Here is a 23,184-nt window from a genome sequence, read left to right on the forward strand (position 1 = left end):
CATATAAAGGGAAGAACAAACCCTCCTGGCTCTACAGACGATGCTGTTTGTATCTATCTTCATAATTAATTCCTTGATGGTTTTACAAGCTGAAGGCCATCCTAGAGCAGCGATTACGTCCTCCAAACATTGTACAATATCCAGTTTTCCTTCAATTACTTAGCTCCATGCACTAGAGTAGTTATCATGCTTCAAGTAAAACAGTAAGCTATTGTTCTCTGAAGAAAATTATTTTAAGCTTCATCTTCAGAGCCAGAATCTGGCTTCAATGGAATGCTGGCCCAATTCTAATCTGAGGACGGTTAGAACGGTTAGAATGTTCCAGGAAGGAACCTGGAGAGCAGTTGTGCTGGAAGGCTGCTACCCGCCAGCACCAAGCCTCAGCCATGGTGGCAGTACTGAATCTGGCCAGCAGCTATGAAGAAGACAACAGGGTCAGGTGTGTGCCGGAGGTGGCAACTGAAGAGCCTACACCTGTCGTCCGCATTGCCACTGGCCAGTCCAAGCTACGGGCCTTAACCCTGGCCTGTTTTAAGGACCCAGTTCATCCCTGCTTTCCCTCACATAGTCAGGGTCTGACATGGTCTGCAGCTGTGATTGATGCCTTCATTGGTTGTTGTGGGTTTTCCGGGCTGTATTGCCGTGGTCTTGGCATTGTAGTTCCTGACGTTTCACCAGCAGCTGTGGCTGGCATCTTCAGAGGTGTAGCACCAAAAGACAGAGAGATCTCAGTGTCACAGTGTGGAAAAGGTGTTGGCAGGTCATTTGTATCTACTCAGGAGGGGTGGGGTTGAGCTGAGTCATCCTGTAAGAGTTTCCCAGGGTGTGGAATGCTAATGGCGGGAGGCTTCACTGTATCCTGAGGAGGTTCTCCTCAGCCTCCCGCCATTAGCATTCCACACCCTGGGAAACTCTTACAGGATGACTCAGCTCAACCCCACCCCTCCTGAGTAGATACAAATGACCTACATCTTTTCCACACTGTGACACTGAGATCTCTCTGTCTTTTGGTGCTACACCTCTGAAGATGCCAGCCACAGCTGCTGGTGAAACGTCAGGAACTACAATGCCAAGACCACGGCAATACAGCCCGGAAAACCCACAACAACCATTGTTCTCCGGCTGTGAAAGCCTTTGACAATACATCGATGCCTTCATTCATTGCCTTGAATTTTAATTCCAGTCTACGCTGCATTTTTATCCATCCCCCCTGCTTTCTGAGCCAAATTGCTTCCATGCCAGTTCACCTGTCATAGGGATGTAGTTACCTAGCCTGTAAGCTTTTATTTAGTACGCTTTTAAAACGTATCTGTGTTTTAAACTCTGTTTTTAACAGTTTTTTTTTAATATAGCTGATGTTTGTTTATATTTGATACTGTAAGCCTCCTTGAGCTCCTTTATGGAGGAAAGGCAGCGAATACATGTTTTAAATAAATTAAGTTTTAGGACTGCCAACTTTCTTCTTTTTTTCCTGCTAAGGCTCCTGTGCCTTGAACAGCGACGTGACAAGCTGAAACCCAGCATGCAAGAACAAGGAGGGGAAATCCTACTATCACGCTGCTGTTAAGGCTGCAGGTATCTTGCAGGGGGAAAAAAACTGTGCAAAAATATCCTACAAAGTGTAGTTTCGTGAGGATGTTGAGAATTCCGCAGGAGATCCCTAGCCCGCCCCTCCCCGCACAATTCTCAGAGTTCCCTGGTGGAGGAGAGGGAAAAAAGATTAAAGACTCAATATATGTCCAGAGGCTGCCCACCACCAGGGAGGGAGGCCTTACTTCTGGGCATGGAGCAAGGGTCACTGTGTGTGTCGCGGGGGGAGGCATTTGGGAATTTCCTGCATTTTGCAGGGGGTTGGACTAAATGACCCTAGAGGTCCCTTCCAACCCTGTGATTCTGTCACCACTCACCATGTCACACAATGCCACGTAGAGGAAGAGGCCGGTGGCTACAGTGAAGATCCAGGCCTCGAACTCCTCTCCGGTGGACACGGAGAGTGCAATGTAGAGGCCGAGGAAGGCTGTCAGGGCACTGAGGAAATTCAGCAGCAGGGCCCGCTTGACGCTCAGCCCTGCGTGCAACAGAGCAGCAAAATCCCCTGGGAAGGCAAGAGCAACAGGCAGGTGAGGCTGCAGCCGTCGAGACCAGCCCAGTTACACAACCCTGGCTCCCTCCCCCAATCCGAGAATTTGGGGTGGGACGTAAGGAACCCCCTTTCTAAGCTCTGCTTAAGCATGAAGGTCACTCCGCAGGGAATTATTTTCCAACTTGGATGTTTCCATAGTAGCCTCCTGCTGCTCCACTGCTTCCAGGCACCACTGAACAACGTGCATCCCCCACCCCCACCCCCAAATCCAACACAGTCCTATTACTCAGCAATAAATGGCGTTTGGCACATGTGCTTTCTCTCTCTACTTTTTTTTCTCTTGTTCATTTGATTTACACATTCATTACTTCCTGTTCACTCCTGAATACGGCATTCATTGTTGAGGAAGGGAGTTTAACTCCTGGTTTGTTTTTACTGTCAAACCCATTTTTTAATTTTAGCTTTTATTATCGTAATATCATGATTACAAAATTATAATAATGGTTTTAAAATGAGCAATGGCTTTGGCTGCGAAGTGCAAGGCAGTAGTTAACCCACCCACTTGCAAAAGTCCTGCTAATTCACAACTGGCTCAAGAATTTTCCATGACCGGGAGAGAAGAGGAAGTAATTATTTAAGCTGTAAAGAGACAGGAAGGAGAAAATCCAAAGGGTCAGCAGCCCTGCGCAACCTCCGGAGTACATGGAGTATCCACATGGGACAGCCTGGTGCAGCTACTGCGTTTTAAAAATTATTACAAATCAGTTCTGAAAAAAACATGGAAGTATGGAAAACCCTAGAGTGCAATGGATTGGCAATGACCTTCGGATTCTCTCTCTATAAATGAGTGAATGAATAATGTCCATTCAAGATGAGTGCGGAAGCAACCTTGGACTTTAATTCGCTCCCAGAGCCATTTTAAGGAAGTTCCTCCAATGGCATTAAGGGGAAAAAGAATTCTGAATCAATAAAATTGTTGCATTGCACTGCTGACGAGGTATCTTGGCACTGTCCATTGTGGGGTATTTACTTCATTTATATCCCACTTTCTTCCCTAATGTGAGACCCAAAGCAGCTTACATAATTCTCCTCTCCTCTGTCTTTGCGACAACCCTGTGAGGTTGGATAGGCCAGGAGTGTGACTGGCCTAGCATCACTCACTAGACTTCCGGGGCAAAGGGGGGAATCAAGCTGCCCCCCCCCCAGATCCTAGTCTTACAGGCTAACCTCTACACGACGCTGCCTCTGTTCCATGAGTTCTGTTCCAGCTTTTTCACTCATCCACCTCCCCCTCTCACTACAGTCCCTGGCCCGTGCGGATTGGCTCTCAGGATCCCCAGCACAGCCTTCTTGATGGTCAAAGAGGTCCCCGTCCTCCCTTTTTCATTAACAAAAAAGTTGCTTGTATCCAACCCCGTGAAGAAAAAAAATTGTTTTTGCACGTGTTATATGTAAAACTTTCCACAGACATTCACCTATCTGATGCTTGACCAGCAGTATACAGAATCTGGCCAGGTTCTAAGTCCTCTCCTACCCCAACACGCACACATCTACATGGGTCTGTCCCTAGAGATCGCCTTAGCTGAGCCATGCATGCAAAATCTCTGACCATCTCCCAGGAGGGCAGAAGGGGAAGGTCACTCAAAACGGACTTCCAAGTTCCTCCCCAGGTACCCCCAATCCCTCCACTGCAGGGGCCAGGTTTCCTGCTAATGTGGGAAACCTCCCGGCTGTCCCCCTTCTCCCATTCCCATAACAGGACGGTGCGAGAATAATGAAGGGAGCTTCTCAGTGTTGCGTCAATGCACTTCTGGCAAAAAACGGGAAGTTGCATCATCACCCTGAGGTGACCCTCTAGGATTCTCCTCCACTCTTACTGTTTAACCACAGAATTTGGGTGAACTGCAGAGTTCCACCTCAGAATGACATCGAAAAGATTGTTCCTGCCCTGCAAACTCTTCTGCCCTGCTGCCAGCTCCAGCCGCCAACCCTATCCACCACCGCCAGTCCCACTGGCATGAATGTCCACCCGCTGACACCTTCATGCCCACCTAGCTCATGTGGCAATTCGTGGCACAAGACTGCCAGCGAGGTGCCCAGTCCGGTCTTCCATGAGGAAGAGAATGCAGCCCCGATGGCCAGCCCGTCAGCAAAGTTGTGGATGCCGTCCCCAATGGTGATCATGTACGGCAGCATACGCATCTCTGTGGGAGGAAAGGGGGGGGAGTTAATGCAGGTGAGGTCCTGTATTACCCGCCCCCACCCCCAGCCAGCTGATGCCAGCCCTTGCAGAATGGCAAAGTGGCATCTGGGGCTGCTTCTGGAAAGCAGAGACCAATGCTGAATGCTCCCTAAGCAGCCAGCAACACTTCCAAGGGGACCCAGTGCTGGGGATTCAGTCAGTAATACAAAGCACCATTTGTTATGCAGACTTTAAAAGAGCTGCTTCAGAAAAGGCCCAGTGGCCTAATGGATAAGGCATCAGCCTCCGGAGCTGGGGATTGTGGGTTCAAGTCCCACCTGGGTCGGTGTGTTGTTCTTTATTTAGTGCTCCCTTATTTTTCACATGTATGAATGGGGGGAGAGAGGGCAGTGCCCTGCCGTCCTGGGAGACAGCGGCAAGTGAAGGGTGGCCGATGGGCAGAGGAGCGGCTCTCCAGGGAAGTCAGACGTTTCAGGGGCTGATGTAGCTTCTGAGGTGTGGAGAGCAGGAAAGATGGACTCAGAGGAGATGGTTGGTGTGGGTTTTGCTTTCACTTCTGCTTCTGAAGATACCATGTGAGTGACCCAGACACAAGGAAGGATTGTTTTTGCTGGTAGGAACTGGGAGGAGGGGTTCGGACCCTCAGGACTGGACACATTAAAGCAACAGGATGCAAACTGCAGACCCTGCACAGCCCCAGACTGCAGCAACTGCTCCCGAGGATGTAGAGAATGTAAAGATCAATGCAGCAGAGGGAGGGGAGAGTGTCTGTCTGAGTATGTCTTTTGCCCTGGGGGGGGCATTCCGGGGAAACCTTAAGAGGCGTTCAGGACAGCTGGCGAGCACAACGCTTCCCCTCACCCCGAGTGCGCTCCTTCTTCCGCTTCGGGTTGAAATCGGCCTCCTCCGCAGCCACCTGTAGGAAGAAGAGACAGACGGATGGGGAATGTGAGAGGATGTTGGCTGATGTGCAGCTATAAGTTCCAGAAAAAGGGGGCCTGCCTTCCCAAGTTGCTTATTTTCCAGTCCTCGGTTGGTCAGCTTCTGAGCCTCCAGGTGAGAGCAAAAGCGGGGGGGGGGGGAATAGCTGCTCCCCCCCCCACCATCTTCTGGTCTCCATGCTGCTAGAAGCCTTTGTGCACAACCATGTTTTGCATAACAAACACACATTTCAAAACTTGTTTGCTGCACTCAGTCTATATGCCATGGAGGCTATACTTCCATTCTGAGGATATTGCATTTTTCCAGAATTCAAACCGCAGTACTTTGTCCCTGGGGATACGATTCTTCCTTGGGTCCACCTGCATGGTGTGTCTGGCTTGCCAGAGGCACATACTGGGTATGATCTCTGATGCCTTTAATGGTAAGCAACACCGTATCACTCCCATTTTGTAAACTTGTTTTCAGGGCCTTTTTTTAATTATCCCGTAATTTTTTTTGGTAAATGATGAAATGCATCCTAACCATTGCCCTGCAATTTGGTAAAACTACGATTACTATTTTACTTTAATTTGTTGACGAATACCTGCATTGATGTCCCTGTTGGTAAGTCGCGTAACAACTACTCCCTTCTCCCCCACTCCAGTAGAGCTATTTCTTTTCCAACCATTAGGTGGGGCTAAGAAAGCTTGCTCTGGCAACTAGGTCAGGGCTTGCAAGATTCTTGCACAATGGAGGAAAAGACACCGTTTGTTCCACTAAGGGGAACTCCGTGATCTGCTTTCTTCTCAAGGAAATTGCGGCCATCACTGCCTTGAAAACAGCCACTGGTTTTGGACTATCCCTCCCTGCTCTCCAACAGCCTCTGAGTATCAGAGATAAGATCTCTGTGGCTGCATACATGGCCATTGTCTCCAGGATCAAAGGAGCAGAACCTTCAGTTTACAACAGCAGTTCATGGTTTTATTGGGGTGGGAGAATTGCCGCACTTAAACCATCCTGTGCCCCCAAGCCATCTCCTAACAGGGAGACTGAGGAGGCAGGAGGCATCCGTAGATCGAGATAGGTTCAAGGCCATAGGGAAGCCAACTCTAGGATGGGAAATTCCTGGAGATTCTGGAGTGCAGCCTGGGGAGGGTGTAGCTTGTGGGAGGGGAGAGAGCTCAGCAGGGACTTGATGCTGTAGAGTCTTTCCTCCAAAAATGCCTTTTCCTCCAAGTTTATTCTAGCATAAGCTTCCGAGAACCACAGCTCTTCATCAGATGCAACTTTACTGTAGCATAAGCTTTTGAGAACTACAGCTCTCTTCATCAGATGCAACTTTACTGTAGCATAAGCTTCCGAGAACCACAACTCTCTTTATCAGATGCAACTTTACTGTAGCATAAGCTTTTGAGAACTACAGCTCTCTTCGTCAGATGCAACTTTACTGTAGCATAAGCTTTCGAGAACCACAACTCTCTTTGTCAGATGCATCGTCAGGAGAGCTTTGGTTCAGGACGAGGAGAGCTTTGGTTCTCAAAAGCTTATGCTACAATAAAGTTGGTCAGTCTTAAAGGTGCTACTGGACTCTTTACTATTTTGCAACTACAAACTAACATGGCTAACTCCTCTGGATCTCTTTCTCCAAGGAAACTGATCATTGTCGACCAAGATCAGTTGTAATTCTGGGTGATTTTCCACCTGGAGGTTGACACGCCTATTTAAAAGGCTGGCATTTTAGCAGCCATGGGGGGGAGGGAACACAACACTTTTAGGAGATGCTCGAGATCGGTGAGCAATTACCAGGTCCGCATGAGAAGCTCCTTTCTCTTGCTTCCTCCTCTTCATCTCGTCTTGGTACAGCTGCAGGGACATGCCATGGTCACACTGGTGTCCCTTGTGAGAATCGGATTCCTCCTGGGGACAGACGAAGAACAGGAACACCCATCTGAGTACGGTTCAGCCCTTCGCTTGTTCAGAACCAGCATTTTAGTAAGCAAGAAAACAGCGCTTCTGACCATGTCCAGAGAGCCTTCCACCTGGGGCTAAGGGGAAAGGGCTTCCAAAGCAGAAAACCTTCCTCCCAAGCAAAGCAAAGTGATTTGGGGGAGGGAGCAATTAACTGGGGGGGGGCAAGATGACACAGCTAGGGCAGCATCTTCAGAAGATTGGCTGTAACTTTGCAACTCTTGAAGTGCTGGCTGTGCAAAAATTCCATGAGGGCTGTGTGTGCTTCATGTCCGAGCATCATGTCCCATCCACACCCCCCCCTGCAGCCAGCTCTAATCGAGTACTCCCTTTGTGGTGCCTCTCTTTTGCTGTCCGTGGCACAGGGGGCCCTCCCCAGCTGGCCTAAGTGAACCCACCTCACAGTCCGAGTGTCCCACAAGGATGAAGAACTTCTCCAGGAGGAAAAAAAGGTAGAACCCGCCGAGCACGGCCAGGAGTTTCCAGAGCATGTTCTGATCCTCGGCTCCGTGGGGCTCATGCGCGTGGCCTTCGCCGTGGGAATGGAGGCCCAGGAACTGCAAGGGAAACGGGAAGATGAAGCTTGACTGGGGAGCCAAGAGAAAGGGGGCAGAGGCCTGCTTCACCTCTGCAACTAGCTACGTGCAGTCAGGTGACGTTGCTCTGTCCGATGAAGAACCCCAGCAGAGAAAGCGGACCGCATAGGAGGCAACGGGAACCCCGATGCCCTTTGCCCATATGACGGCCCTTGTGAGGCTGCCCGGCATCCTTACTCCTGCGCCGTATTCCTGTCCCAGTCTGCAGAATGGCGGAACACCGTGGGGCGTGTTTTAAGGGCTGCAGTTCTTAAGAAAGCACTCTGGAATAATCGCTAAAGCAAAACTGGGGAGAAACGATCCTCCCGAGTACAAGCCCAGTTTCCTTGGGTCACGGGAGGGCAGAAGAACTTATGGCCATCCCGGGTCTCCGGCTAACGATGACGCCCCTTTTCCTTACTTCTGGGGAGTAAACACTTACTTGTAACTGTTGCTCATCAAGTGCTCTTCTGTGCAGGCACACATGGGAACTGCGCATGCGCAGGCTGGCCTGCGCATGCGCAGTTCCCATGTGTGCCTGCACAGAAGACATGACGATGAACCAAATTTCTCTCTGGGTACTAACTGATGCTACCAGCCAGTCTGAGAGTATCTCCTGCTAGACGGATTTGCACATCTTGCACTCTGTACCTGTGTTGCTAGTTAGAGGCTCCACCTGGTTGCCCCATCTCCTGCTTCGATCCCCCAAGCTAGTTCAGGAACGATCTATTACACGTTCAAGCTATCGCACTCGAGCAAAGGCAAGCTCACCCACTACTCCTGTTACTGCCCTTTAGATAGCAAGACCGAACAGTCCCCCTCCCTGGCCAGTTGGCAGCCTTAGTGTTTAAGGAGGCGCAGGCTGAGACGTACTCTGGTTTTATAGCTTGTGTTTTAGCGAGATCAATTCTCATCCGGTTGCCCAGGACTAGTTCAGTTTTGCTTTGCTCCAGCCAATAATGTTGCTTAAAGAACCTCCAAAAAGAGGCATCGCTAGCCTTGGCTGGCTCTGCACACCGGCACAGGCAAGCTGCCTTTCCATCTCTGTCTCCCATAAGACACGCGCACACATACACCCAGCCCCCAAACCTCAGGCACACCCCAGTGCCTCAGCCCCTTTTGTGCTGACCGTGGGGATCAGATGCAGCATGGCGTCTCCGGTGAGCGAGCCCACAGCCAAGCTGACAAAAGTCTGGATCACATACTGGTAGGTGCTGATGCAAGCCGTGCACAGGAGGACCACGATGCCAAAGAGGGCACACAAGCAGATCACCAGAGTGGCCAGCGAGCCGTACAGGTACCCTGGGAGGGGAAAGGAAGCTGTGATGAAGAAAAGGGAGGAATAGCACTGGATAGACAGAGACAAGGCTGCAGAGTGAGTGAAACGGCTGCTTGCAGTTCCTCTGGAGAAGCCCTGGGGCCAACAGAGGTCCACTTTTCCCACGCGGTGTTCCAAATCAAGGACAATATCATCCTGGCAGTAAATCTGCAGACGTACAGAGAGAGGCATTCCAAGCCCTGGAATTACTTGGCCCTGGGGGTTTACCACAATTATAGGGTATGATATGCTGGGACATTCTCCTGCACCAGCCCCTTTGAAGGGATAGGGTCTGTAGACTATACTACTGCGTACCGACCGTTGCTGTAATTGTGCCCCCACTGGATACTTCCGCATTTGTTTAATATGTTATATCAATCTGCTTATGTTGTGTTTCGGCATTTTTAAAAAAAACCTCTATATCCGAATTTCTGCTTGTTTCCAAATTTCTACTGTCCTTACCCTATTTTACTGTTTATTGAATGTCCTAGCCAATGTTTTTATTGACTTATACTATGTAAACCACCTTGAGCCTTAGTGAGAAAGGCAAACTACAAATAACATAAATAAAAAATAACACCCCCCCCCTGCTCCACCCCCAATCCAAATCAGGCTCCCCCACCCCACACATTGATTTGATCGCAGTTCTCCCTTAGAATGCACCCTGGCCCAAAGGACTTCATGGGATGGACTCACGCTCTGCATCAGAGAGGCGCCCACCGGGAGAGGCAGCCCGAGAGGCAGAGCAGGCCTTGCTGAGCTGCTGCTGAACCAGAGCTGGGCTCAGGCGAGTGAAATCCGTGCGGGATACTCCTGCGCCATCCTCAATGCCGTAGATCTCAAAGAGGTCGCTGGAGCTGAGGCAGACCTAGAAATAAATGTGCCAGCAAGGTGAGTCATTCACACCTGTGGGCTGGATGGAGAGTGAGGGCACCGTCTTTTCAGGACAGCCTCAACAGTAATTGGATGTATAGCAATTAGTGGGCGGTAATGCCTATGTCTAAATTGTGGAAAGGCTTCCTTGCTTATTCCTTGCATTATGCTATTGTTAGGGACTTTTTTTTTAACCCTATCCTGGACACTTGGCAACTCTTCCTGGTTGTTGCTTGTCAAAAGTGCAACCAACGCCATGTCAAATCTGAGCAAGGAGAGAAGGGGGCTCTGGCTGACTTTCTTCTTGCCCTGGCCAAGGATGGTTGAAGGTATTCTGTCACCCCAAGCAAGGTTTGGCCTGGAAGAGAAGGTCAGACACTTCCCGCGTCACTGAGCAGCGACGGCTCAAAGAGGGGGCTGAGGCTTTCCGAGTAAAGGCAATCCCTTGTGACTCTCAACTGCAACACATGATCCCAATCGGTCCATTCCCTTGCTGAGGATGCAGCAAGTTTGGCAGCTTTCACTGATCAGTCTAACACAGCCCGATCAACCTACTGCTGTCCCACTGTCCTTTGCAAGGACAAGCCCTTCACTACGCAGTGATGGTCAGCCTCTTACGGCCAAACTAGACATTACGGCATCCTCAAGCCTGCCACTGGGACTCGCTGTCATATTGGAGCAGGAAGTGCTGCAGGGGCCAGATTTGCTGAGGGAGGGGCTCGCCCCACTCTCGCCCCCCCCCATGCTGTTTTTCCAAGCCAAACCAGGCCCTTGCAGCACCGTTCAAAGGAATTTCCACCAAGAACTCTCTGATCCAAAATGGCAGCAACTCTCTATAGCAAACTCAGGGGTGCCGTAATGTCTAATTTGGCCTTTAGCCACATGGGTTTTTTTTAGAAAATCTGGCCTGGACTCTAAGGAGCGGAACACCTCTCTTGAGCAGGTGAGGACGGATTCTACTCCTCACCGTGTCCCAGATTTGATAGTGGACATCCTGCGCTTCTGGACTAGGCATGCTTCGCCTGTGACGGACTGTTTCATTAGCATGGTGGTGATCCGTTTCGTTGCCATGGTGATGGTCCGTTTCATGGTCGTGGTGATGGTCCGTTTCGTTGCCGTGGTGATGGTCCGTTTCGTTGCCGTGGTGATGGTCCTCGTGGTCGCTATGATCATGCCCGTCCTGATGACTGTGTGTCGCCCCCTCGTCAGGGTGGTCGTGCGCATGGCCGTCGTGCGCATGGCCGTCGTGTTCCGAATCGCTGTGGTCATGGTCCGCATGGGATGCCTCAGGCCCTACAGCCAACTGCCTCATCATTTTGGTCAAGTCTGTGTAAACACAGAGGGAGACAGACACTGAGACAAACAATCCCCGTAACTCTGGGCTGTTGGCCATTACCATGTCTTGTGGCAGTGAGTTCCACATGTCAGCTACCTGTTATGTAAAGCAGTACTTCCTTTTGTCTGGTTTGAAATCTACTGCCACATACTTTGCACCATCTTTTCAACAACCCTATTGTCATTTGCATTCTGAATTATTATAAATAGGCTGAGAAATACAGGCCATCTGTCCTATTTCTCTCTTGCTTTTCTTCCAATAGGATACTTTCAGGTGAGTAGCTATCTCTGTCTGCAGTAGAAGAGCGAGTCCAGTAGCATGTTAAAGACCAACAATATTTCACAGGTATAAGCTTTCAAGAGTTAAAGCTCCCTTCTGGTATCTGACAAAGAGAGCTTTGACTCCCGAAGGCTTACAACCTGGAAATCTTGTTGGTCTTGAAGGTGCTAATGGACTCAAATTGTGCTCTTCCTCCAAGGCGCACACAAGCACCAAATGCCATGGATCCAGCCTGGTTCTGAGGTTCCCCAGTTAACAGCTCAGTTTCTTCGTCATGAAACGCCAACAGCTCTCTCAGAGATATGCAAGCAGCGCTGAGCTGGTCACATTCCTTCTGCTTTTTGTGGGTCAGGTTCAGCAGCCACACCACACCCAGGTGCCTCCCAGAGAGGCAGAACGAACTCACAGAATGCACCATCATCAGGTGAGGGCCAAACTAGAGACCAGACAGTGTAATCAGATCTCCTGCGGTCTTTTTCAGGCTCTTTGTGGCTGCTTATTTTTGTCTTTGGCTTATCTGGAAAACTCCTAATCAAAATATTGTTCAAAAAAATAAAAAGCAGCTGCAGCCGACGGGGTCTCCATCAAGGCCCTGGCACAGGCACCAGGCCATGTTCCTGATCTTCTCAGCACATGGGAAAACCTACAGGCATTATACAGGCAGTGGTATGTGTTCCTACATAAGGCAAATAATAGTGAGGCGAAAGGAGACAGCAGGAAATACCCCTCCACCTCCACTCAAATTTATTCCCTCCTGATTATATTAACTGGGTTTTTTAAAAAAAATTGGGAAATCTATTCACAGATCACCCACCTTTACATTTGGTTGAGCCCTTAGATGGCTTTGCAAAGGGTTAGATAAATTCATGGTGAACAAACCTACCAACTGGTGATAACCAAGACAGCTAAATGGAACCTCCATGTTCAGGAACAGTATACCTCTGAATACCAGATGCTGCGATAACCAAGGAAAGTGACTTGTGACTTCCTAGAGGCATCTAGCTGGCCCCTGTCTGAGTCAGCATGGATTAAAAGGATTTTTAAAGAAACCCTTGAGGATTCCTCATATTTATTTTATTTATTTATTATTTATATATATAAAAATCCTCCTTTTACTGCAGAGAAGTCCTGCAAAATGAGCCTTCTCAGAAGAAAGGACAAGAATTAAATGTGACCGTCGCCAGCCTCAGGGCTTGGAAAACCCACAAACAGGTCCGATGGCCGTTGTCTTCCTGCCCTCACATCACAATCCCCAACTGGGTGCAAAGTTCCTTTGACCTACCTGCCAGTGTCAGGTTTTGGGTCTCGTTGCCGTACCGCCAATAGATGTAGTCCAGAAAGTAGCGCTCTGAAGGGAGAGCATGGAAGCAGCCGCCCTTCAGCACATGGTAGGCTATGGTTACTAAGACTTGCCCCGCTGGATCAGATGCCACTCGGCGGGAGATGGCTGTACTGTTCTTAACGATCTGGGCCACCCCTGCGCAGGACTGAAAAGAGGGAGAGGGCTAGTCCAACAGCAGGCTCCTCCCCCCTGGGATTTCGCAGCAGAACATGGTTCCATTATATGGTAAGACAGAGATATGGCAAGCGGGGAGAGCAGCAAGACGGGGAAAAAGTTTGGGCTTTTAGCAAGCAAGCAATGGGGGGAAATTGCACATTTGAGGGCTTTTTAAAAACAACAACAAAAGATAGCAGTTTATGCTTAAAATGAGGCTCTTGAGATCTTGACAACATAAGACTTTTTTTTCTCGAGGTCTTGACCAGATGGTTAGACTTTTCCCGAAATGATTATGCCATTGGCAGCCATGAAGATTTATAGTAGGACTCAGGGGGCGGAGCCTGAGAGTTCTCCTGTGAAATGGGAGCATTTGCCCTCCAGGCAAATGAACTTTTTCACTTGCTGGGAACGGACACGTCCACAGCTGTTCTGGTGGGCTGCTGGCTGAGCCAAGTTTTAGCAGTGACGGCAGCAGCGGCTGAGCTTCAAAGAGTGCTTGACTCAGCCAGAGGCGACATGGCTCTGGGGCCACTTTGACATTCCAGTCTGGAATTTTCCTCTCGATGCCTCTCTGAAGGTGTCTCCACCTGCTCATTTCAGCGCAAACCATCACTTAGCATAGGCTGTGGTCTAGACCAGCTACATCTAATTTTTAAACACATTTTCAGCCACTCCTAGATATCTGCCGCCCGCTCTGGAGCCAGATAACAACCAAACAATTCTGAAGAATAACTGAGTGGACTTGCCAAAAAAAATCCTTTCTTCTTTCTTTCTGGGCTCCTTAAAAGTTAGTCGATAAGCAGAAATACAACAACAGGTAAAAGGTTTTCCCATCAACTCATCACTATGACAGGAAAAGCCCCACACTAGAATGCCTGTGCGTCATGCAGTTGTAAAAGGCACTGGAGGCTTGAATGAAAGGTAATGGCCACTCTAGATCCAGTTTTCCAGTGTTTGGTACCATCCCTCTTTCCTAGCCACCTATGCAAACATATTTTTAAAACATACAGACCTTTAATTAAAAAAAAATTATAATATTTCTGGTCTCGATTTATATAATTCCCCCCTGCGAAAACTCTGTACTGTAGATGCTGAGTCATATAATTTCCCTATAAGCCAAATTAATACATTTATAGACTATCCTCTGGCATGACACACAAGCTTATTACATGCCTGCAACTGGGGTGGGGAGGGAACCAATGCCCCTAGCAGTGGCCACTAATTTAGTTTGCTTTAAAAGAGAATTTGACAGATTTGTAGAGACAATGACCAAACAGAGCCTCCATGTTCAGAGGCAGTGAACTGGGGGGCAACAACGTGAGCAGACTCTGACCTCCAAACCCTGCTTATAGGCTTTCAGAGGAGGCTTGGTGTCAGTCCCTGGCAGGTAGATCCCTTAAGCCCACCTACAGTGAACACACATTGGTTCCAGCAGAGAAGGCTTTATTAGAATCCATTCAGTTCTGGTCTGAACTCCATCACAGATTTTGACAGAAGTGGCAATTCCAATCAGGCAATCTCTGTTATACTTCATTTTCCCACGCTCCAAATGACAGTTAGGGTTTTGGCGCGCAAGCTTACACAAGTTCTGTGAGAATCTACTTAGTTACGACTATGTATCAGGTAGACAACAACTTATTCCCAGCATCTGGGGAGAGTAGCTGAAACTGGCATTTAGACATCCGAGACTCGCATACTTCTCTAAGATAAGGAACGAGGCCCTTGCACGGGTCCTCAGTAACCTCCGCGACACAGTTATGCCGGAAGAGAGAGAGTGTGCATATTAATTAATACACATTAATACAGTAGCACAATGAAACATGGCATCCGCAGTAAACCGTAAATGGCTGCTTCCGCACACGTTGGATAATGCACTTTCAATGCTCTTTAGTGATCATTTGGAACTGGGTTTTCGTGTGTGGAACACACAATCCACTTCTAAAGGATAACTAAAGTGCACTGAAAGTGCATTATTCAACGTGTGTGGAAACAGCCAATGTCAGCAACACAGTCGTGGCATGTATGTAGACAGACAGACATGACACTTGGTTGGCTACTGAGAGGAGCAGACCGCTGGACTAGACGGACCATTGGCTTGACCTGCTGCGACTGCTCTTTTGTTGGCGTATTTGCTCACAGAGGCTTTCATCCTTCTTACCGTCTGGCTCACGACATTTTTCTGGATGGTTCCCATCAACTCAGCCACTTTCTCTTTCGTTGGTCCTCCAGCGGGGTTGCTGTCTAAGAATCTGGTCTGGAAAGCCTGGACCTCAGCCACCCAGTGGCCCTCCGCCACCTCCTGGCAGGCCCCCACAGGATCACTGAAGTAGACCACCAGGCCGGCAGAGAAGGGCAGCATCTCTGAGGACGTGAGATTGGCATTATCGGCAGGTGGTTTCTTCCCCAGGAGTGCAAAAATATCTGCAGCAGAGATGCACTGTAAGACAGAGAGAGTGGAGTCATGCTATCTGATGAAGAATGGTATGTGGCTCCAAAGCTTGCAAACTCTACATGATACTAAAAGTTATTACAGTCCATAGTTCTCATATTGAAAGCCAGTGTGGTTTAGTGGTCAGAGTGTCTGACTATGATATGGGAGACCCAGGTTCAAATCCTAGCTCTACCATGGAAGCTGTGTGGGTGACCTTGAGCCAGTCACACACTCTCAGCCTAGCCTACCTCACAAGGTTGTTGTGAGGATAAAATCGAGGAGGCCAGAATGATGTAAGCCACTTTGGGTTCCCACTGGGGAGAACGGAGGGGTCTAAATTAAAAAATAATACTTTGCATTCCTGGTACAACAAGGAAGAGCCCTGGAGCGCTCCTGCATGCCCCGGAGCTCCTCGGCCAATTCTCCATGCCCCCCCCCGCTGGCCATGTCAGTGGGGGAGGGGGGGCAGAGGCTGGGAACACTTTGCCCCACTCCCACCAAGGAACTAGTAACCCTACCCTCACTATATCAAAATGTCAACTTCCAAATTTTTTTAAACCCCCCCCCCCAAAGGTCTTTTTAAAAAACAGCCCATGCAGTGGGGAAAGGAAGAGATATGCCTGCTGTTTGGCAGGGTGAGACCAGGAAATATTGTCGAAGGCTTTCATGGACAGAGAACGATGGTTGTTGTGGGTTTTCCGGGCTGTATTGCCGTGGTCCTAGCATTGTAGTTCCTGACGTTTCGCCAGCAGCTGTGGCTGGCATCTTCAGAGGTGTAGCACCGAAAGACATCTCTCAGTGTCACACTGCTACACCTCTGAAGATGCCAGCCACAGCTGCTGGCGAAACGTCAGGAACTACAATGCCAAGATCACGGCAATACAGCCCGGAAAACCCACAACAACCATGAGACCAAGAAAATCCACGCTTACTTACTTATTTATAATACTTGTATGCCACTTTCCCACCCAAATAGAGTCTCCAAGACACAGCAGATATTGGGACATTTAAAACATTAAAATGGCATTTAACGTGTATATATAAATATTTTACAATAAAATAAAAGCATACAGACACAACTAGGGAGGAAGACCAGTAAGAGTTTACTGGGATCATGCAAACAAAACAGAAAAATCTTCATGCTCTGGTGGAAGACAATGACAAAGAGAAACAGGTGAATCTCCCAAGTTTCAGCACCACAACCAAGAAGGCCCTTTTTGAGGCTGCCACCTGTGTAGCCTCAGATGGGGGGGGGGTGGGGAGAGACAAAGCAAAGCCTCTGAAGATGACTGGAGTGAGTGGGTAGGTTCACATGGGAGAAGGCGGTCCTCAAGGTATGCTGGTCCCGTAGGGTTTTAAAGGTCAATACCAGCACCTTGAATTGGGCCCGGAAGTAAATTGGGAGCCAGTGTAAACAGAACAAGATTGGAACAAGACTGGAGCGATACTGTCATGATGAGCCACTCTAGTCAACATTCTGACCACAGCAATCTGTACCAACTGTAGCTTCTGGACAGTCTTCAAGGGCTGCCCCACACAGAGCGCCATTCAGATGCCCTGGGAGGGGGGGGGGTTCAAGCCTAAGGGACAGCAAGGGAGAATGAGCACAGCTTGGTCCACTTGCAAGCAAGAGGTGAAGATTGCATCATTCCAAGCAAACTCTCTCCTTGCTTCCGTTTTTCCTTCCCTAAAAGTTGATGTAGAAATGACTTCCCCATTGAGGACAAGGACTCAGATAAATGTATTGGCTTGTAGTCTTCAGGGCAGGACGGCCGATTCCCAGAAATGCATAGACAGCCCTGCAGACATAGGTTCATTATAAGAGAAAGGCTGGTTTGTTACAGAATTATTTCACTGACTCACTACCTGACAATAGAATATTGTCAACGGAGGCAGACTCATTCTCATCAATGTGAGAACGTGAAAATGAGAAGCCCAGTGGGTGGGCAGACACAGGAAAGCTTGACTATGAAAAGGACACTTTCTGGGCACATCAACCAGTGGTGCTTCTTCAAACTATCAGAAGAAACTTTGCACAATTTGTAACCAAGGAGGCTGAAAGGCGAGTGGACAGAAGAGAGGCAGAGCCATTTTCTCTTCGAGGAGGAATTCCCAGAAAGGTAATTTGTCAAACTATCACAAATCCATCCACAAGAAATGAGGAAGTAGAAAAATGACGTTAATTGTTCATGTTGATTGTTCTTGGAGAAAAAAGAAGCCATTCTGTGCTGTGTTCAGTGCCAAATGGATCAGGAACAAACAGCCACAAACCCCGTGGTTCCAACCACTGGACTTGGCACGTCTCTGAAAGATCAAGGTGGGGGACCCATTCATTAACATGCACTCTGCATTTTTCTAACCCCCCTCCCAAGCTTACTGCACCTGGCCAGGTGAGAAAGGGAGGGGGATAGCAGGCATGAACTTTTCTGGTGCTTGAAATGCAGACATCGCGCAGAGGTTTGCTCTAGGAGAAGACTGCTGCCTCCCTTCTGGGGCATCTCTTCAGCTTCCAACCTTTCCAAGCTCACCCCCCGCCCCACACACACACACACGGGACCAATGATGGGACACAAAGTCACGTGAACTCGTAGCCCTGTGATAGGAAGATAAAGGCTGCTTCCACATACGTTGGATAATCCACTTTCAATACTCTTTAGTGAACATTTGAAACTGATTTTCCACGCGTGGAACAAAAAATCCACTTCCAAAGGATTGCGAAAGTGCATTGAAAGTGCATTATTCAACGTGTGTGAAAATGGCCAAAGAGTCAATGGTGTCGAGGGCAGGACTGCAGGCAGCACAGCCAAGGGAAGTAAACACACCAGGGCAAACTGCTTGTCAGAGGCCTGGAGGAATCTCCTCCGCTGCAGAGTCCTGGCTTGGCCCCTCTGCCGTACTGCTCCTCTCAACACACGACGCCTTTGCTCTCTACACATGTACACTGGCAACAGATCCTACCCCAAAGTAGCAAAAGGCTTGTAGGGGCTTGCAACCACCTCTGTGTCTTGGGTTGAGGGCCAATGCGATGGAACTCTTCGAGGGGAGCAGTAAGCCCCTCTTTGGGCAAAGTGTCAAAGCGGAACCTTGCCAGAGCAGATGAAAAAACGCATCTAGCCCAGTATCCTGTTTTCAGCAGCAGTCGGCCAAAGTCCAGCCACGGGAGAGGGACTGGATATGCTTTCGTGAAACGGGCTGAGGCCAGGCTTGCAAGCCCATTTCCGCGGCTAGTATCGTTTCAGAGACAGAACAGGCACTTTTCTTCCACGTCCCGTTAAGACTAGCAGCAGAACTACAAGTGACAAAAGGCACGGATTGGACACTTGTCAGCTTCCCTCAAGTTTTGATGGGGAATGTAGGCAGCTTGGTGGAATGTTGGACAAGTGACAGTTGAAAGGTTCATTGGACAGCAGTCAGAGAGCCAAGCTGCAAGACCAGGATGCCTACATTTCCCATCAAAACTTGAGGGAAGCTGACAAGTGTCCAATCTGTGCCTTTTGTCACTTGTGGTTCTGCTCTGTGTGTGGGACGGGGGCCTGTTAAAGGTTGCACTGCGCTCAGAGAAGCCGTGCTGGGGACCTGCCCAGTCAAGGGCTATCTGGGAAACTTGTACGCTGGGCATGAAGGCCTCCTCTCTTATCAAAATCTGATAAAACGCAATCAACCCAGGTGGGGCTTGAACCCACAGTCCCAAGTTCCAGGAGCTACTTAGGCTACCAGGCCTGAGCCCATGCTAGCCTTGGCTCTTGTCCTCTTGATAACAGCCTGCTGAGCTGGCTGCACGGCAGGATGCAAAGTGCAGACAATGACAGGTTGGCAGTTGCCAACTTCCGGATGAGGGCAGATCAGTGGCGGGTGAGATGAGGAAGCGGCGGCTGGCAGTGACCTCCCTGCCTTCCAAGCTAAAGAACAGACGGCCCTTTGCTGGCTGCTAGAGCCACAGGCATGTAAGGCCTTGCCAACACGGCAGCGCAGAAGGAAAAATCTTCAAGGCCAACTGTTGAGCTTCGAGGCGGACGGCACCATTTGCCAACTCCCCAGGTTCCAAGTCTCAGCATCAAACCCTCCCCCCCCCCGAATTTTCTTCAGTGGGCCGATTCACACTTTACAAAGTTCTCATGGCTGCCGCAAGAGGACTTTGTTAAGCCTGGAGTTCTGTGCTCACAGTGGCTCACCGAACCCATTTCAGGTCAGGAAAAGTGAGTGGTGGGCCTTAAGCCCCCTCTCCTTGCATACTCTAGTCCCAATTTGAACCCAGCTGTGTGTGCTTGAGAACTGAGGTCCAAACATTAACCCCTGAAACACATCTACTCAAAACAGACATTTGGTGGCCACAGGGACTTCCTAACCTGTGAATTGACCCTTTGAAGCAATCAGATGATAGACAGAGTGCTCTTATCCAAGAAGGCTTTTTCCTCCGTGCCAATCGCTAGTGTGTTGAAATCTGGAAGACTCACTTCTGAAGAGGGGTGAGTTGCCCATCATCTTTTGACCTGGCAGGATTCTCACAAGATGGGTTCTTTGCTCCTGTCTGTTCAATGTTGAGAAGATGCTAAATTTTCCCATTTGGTAAAAAGTTGCGGGGGGGGGGGGGGTGAATTGTCACAGTAGCAAAAAGACTTTTGCTTTAAGGAGGACGGACCACAGCAAAGCTCACACCTTACATGTAAAGACTTCAGGTTCAATCTTTTTGCCCTGAATTAAAAGGGGGGGGGATCTAAAGGAGCAGAGCTGGGAAAGATTCCTGCCCAGCAGCGCCAACAGCAACAGATGAATGGTCTGACTGAGGGCCAAGCTACAAGTGAGGAATTACACTTGCCTGGCAAGTGAACAGACTCAGGTGTAGTCCTCCCTGTTCACTTGCCATTCACTTGCGCTCCACTTGATCAAGTGGAGCGCAAGTGAATGGCAAGTGAACAGGGAGGAATACACCTGAGCCTGTTCACTTGCCAGGCAAGTGTAATTCCTCACTTGTAGCTTGGCTCTGAGTATGCGCTACCCTTGGAAAGGGTTGCCCACAGCCTGTCCCTTTAAGAGAGAACTCTGTGTAGAAATGAGCAGCTGAAGCTGTTCATGGCATGGAGGTCAATAACATCACCTAGTAAATAACATCTCATTAAGTCTCTATTAAAGGGACAGGGCATGTTTTTCCCCACAGCAACGGGCAGTCCGACTTTGAACCCTCCGACCCCTTAGCTGAGCTCCTATATAAAAAAGTGAGTGTAGATTCTCCCCCCCCCCATCACCTTCTTCCCCTTGCTTTGTCGTCATCCTTAAAGCAAATTTTAGTTTGTAAATACAGAGCAAATACAATTTTTTAAAAAAACCTGCTCTACATATTTTTTTAAAAAAACCCTCTAGTACTCGTTTCCAAGAGAGCTTGATGCAACAGAGAACAAAAGGGCTCCTGCACTGTTAATACTCGTGTGGAAGGTAGAAATTCAGCACACGTGGGTTCACCTGCCTCCAGCATAGCTACAAGGGGCTCCCTGGTTAGCATAGTAATTAAATGCGCTTCTCCCCTCTCTTTTTGCATCTGGTCTCCTTGCTTTCCCCCTCCAAATTTAATTCTTGGCTTCAGACTGTCTGGATGCCCGGTGGGTTGTCTTTTCCTTGCTGGGGTGTGCCAAGGAGGCTGGCACCCCGGGCCAGCCCAGCTAGGATCTCATTGCTCGCCTGCTGTTTTGGTCTGCACTCTTCAGCAGGTATCTGCTGACCAAGCGCGATGTTTGCTCAGCACAACCGTCTTTCCTCCTGGCTCAGACTCTGCTGGCTGCCCGTGCATCTCCTCATTGTGAAACAGGAAGGGGCAGAGAGGGCAGGCGGGGGGCAGAGTCCTCTCCTGAATTTCTCCACCACTGCTCATGTCTGGCAGCAACAGCAGAACCCAAAGCAAAGGGGGAAACCCACAAAAACGGATGTGCTCTGCAGGAAAAAACATCCGGGGCAAACTCAGCCTAGCCTGGGTGAGAGCCAAGCTACAAGTGACGCCTTACACAGGTTGGACACTAGTCGGCTTCCCTCAAGTTTTGATGGGAAATGTAGGCGCCCTGGTTTTACAGCTTGGCTCTCCATTACAGCTGCAAGACCAGGATGCCTACATTTCCCATCAAAACTTGAGGGAAGCCGACTAGTGTCCAACCTGTGTCAGGCGACACTTGTAGTTTGGCTCTGAATCCTTCTCCTGTCCCATAAGCAATGGGAAAAGGCCACAGAGATCTGCATGTTGTGTCAGAGATCTACCTCTTAATTTGGAGGATTCGTTTGGAGGTACCCTTAGGAACTACAGACAGAACCATCCACCCCCTGTATGTCTGGGCTGCCTCGCAGACTACGCCGCAAGCGGATTTGTGGGATGCAAGAAACACCACCGAGCGTGACTCACAGACGTTTATAATCATGCGCCAGGGAGAAGCAACCAATTGTTGCAACCCCGACACAATCTGTTACACGTACAATATGCTCCATGCCAAAACAAGCCTGGGTGTGTCCAGGAAAGGTGCTGGCAAGCCCAAACTTGACTGGCAAGTGCATGCTGTACAGTACTAACAGGTTAGATAGATGTGTGGCAGGATCCCCAAGGAGGGTCGGCCCGGGGAGGACTCTCAGGTCAGACAGAGAACGAAAGACTAGATAGCTAAGAGTCAGGCACCTGGATGCACCCCAGGGGGCCTGTCTTCATACGAGACCTCAGCAGCAGGGCTGGGGAGATAACGCCCCCCCCCCCCGCTCCCCGGGTCTGAGCCTTCACTTGGATTCAGCTAGCTGTGCCACGGTTATCTTGCTTGAGACAACAAAATACCTTGACCCAGCCCTGTCCACAAAGCAACTTTGTGAGGGCAAAGAAAAGCAACAGAGCGAGGAGAACGCAGTAACTGCTTCCTACCTGACGGGATGCTTGACTAGGGCTGCCAACCTCCAGGTGGGGCCAGGAGATCTCCTGGAAATACAACTTATTTCCAGGTGACAAAGAGCAGTTTCCTTGGAGAAAAACTGCTGCTTTGGTGGGGGAACTCTATGGCATTATATCCCACTCAGGTCCCTCCCCTCCCCCAAACCCACCCTCCCCAGGTTCCACCCCCAAATCTCCAGGAATTTCCCAACCTAGAGCTGGCAACATGGCCCACGATCTCCCCAGTTATTATCCCAAACTATTATCTAGTTTGGCCCTCAGGCTGTCCCTAGAAGGAAACGAAGAATGAACGAACGAACACACACACTAAGGTAGGCCTGTTCCCCTTCCCAGATATTGTACTGGGAGGGCTCGGCACAAGGGTGCAAATGTCCACAGAGGAGCTAACATTTCCCAGGTCCGATGGACGGCCCATGCCTCAGTAACCTGCTGAAACTAAGCAGATCTAAGCCTGATCAGTATCTGGATGGGAGACCCCCAGGACACCCCCCAGTCACCCCCTTGCATTCTGTAATGAATGGAAGGACGGTGGGATATTCGGGCGCAGTCAAGAGCAGCTGCGTCCATCACACCAAAGGTCCACCTAGTCCAGCATCCTGTGCCCAAACTGATGTATGTGGGAAACCCACAAACAGGAGATGAAGGGCAATTGCTGTCTCATGCTGCTTGTTCTCCAGCAACTGATATTCGGAGGTACACTGCCTCTGAATATGGAGGTTCCACTGAACCAGCATGGCTAAAAATCATTAATGGAGCTATTTTGCATCAAAAAAATTTCTCTCTCTCTAG

The 23,184-nt window shown here is 49.4% G+C and overlaps 1 protein-coding gene and 1 non-coding gene across 2 annotated transcripts in view; one reads left to right on the forward strand and one right to left on the reverse strand.

Annotated features, from left to right (window-relative positions):
- The window catches only part of SLC39A4 (solute carrier family 39 member 4), a 31,485-nt gene that overhangs the window by 2,194 nt on the left and 6,107 nt on the right, over positions 1–23,184 (reverse strand). The window contains exons 2-11 of the mRNA XM_054984727.1: positions 15,213–15,491; positions 12,839–13,043; positions 10,909–11,267; positions 9,765–9,936; positions 8,880–9,052; positions 7,574–7,732; positions 7,011–7,124; positions 5,148–5,202; positions 4,135–4,287; positions 1,908–2,095 (exon numbers count right to left, since the gene is read on the reverse strand). Coding sequence (XP_054840702.1) covers positions 1,908–2,095; positions 4,135–4,287; positions 5,148–5,202; positions 7,011–7,124; positions 7,574–7,732; positions 8,880–9,052; positions 9,765–9,936; positions 10,909–11,267; positions 12,839–13,043; positions 15,213–15,491 — 1,857 coding nt within the window. The remainder of the gene's footprint in view (positions 1–1,907; positions 2,096–4,134; positions 4,288–5,147; positions 5,203–7,010; positions 7,125–7,573; positions 7,733–8,879; positions 9,053–9,764; positions 9,937–10,908; positions 11,268–12,838; positions 13,044–15,212; positions 15,492–23,184) is intronic.
- TRNAR-CCG (transfer RNA arginine (anticodon CCG)) lies at positions 4,539–4,611 on the forward strand. The gene has a single exon. It is a non-coding gene; the product is annotated as a tRNA-Arg (tRNA).

This window comes from Eublepharis macularius, chromosome 7 (genome assembly GCF_028583425.1).
Source record: "Eublepharis macularius isolate TG4126 chromosome 7, MPM_Emac_v1.0, whole genome shotgun sequence".
Taxonomy (NCBI): Eukaryota; Metazoa; Chordata; class Lepidosauria; order Squamata; family Eublepharidae; genus Eublepharis; species Eublepharis macularius.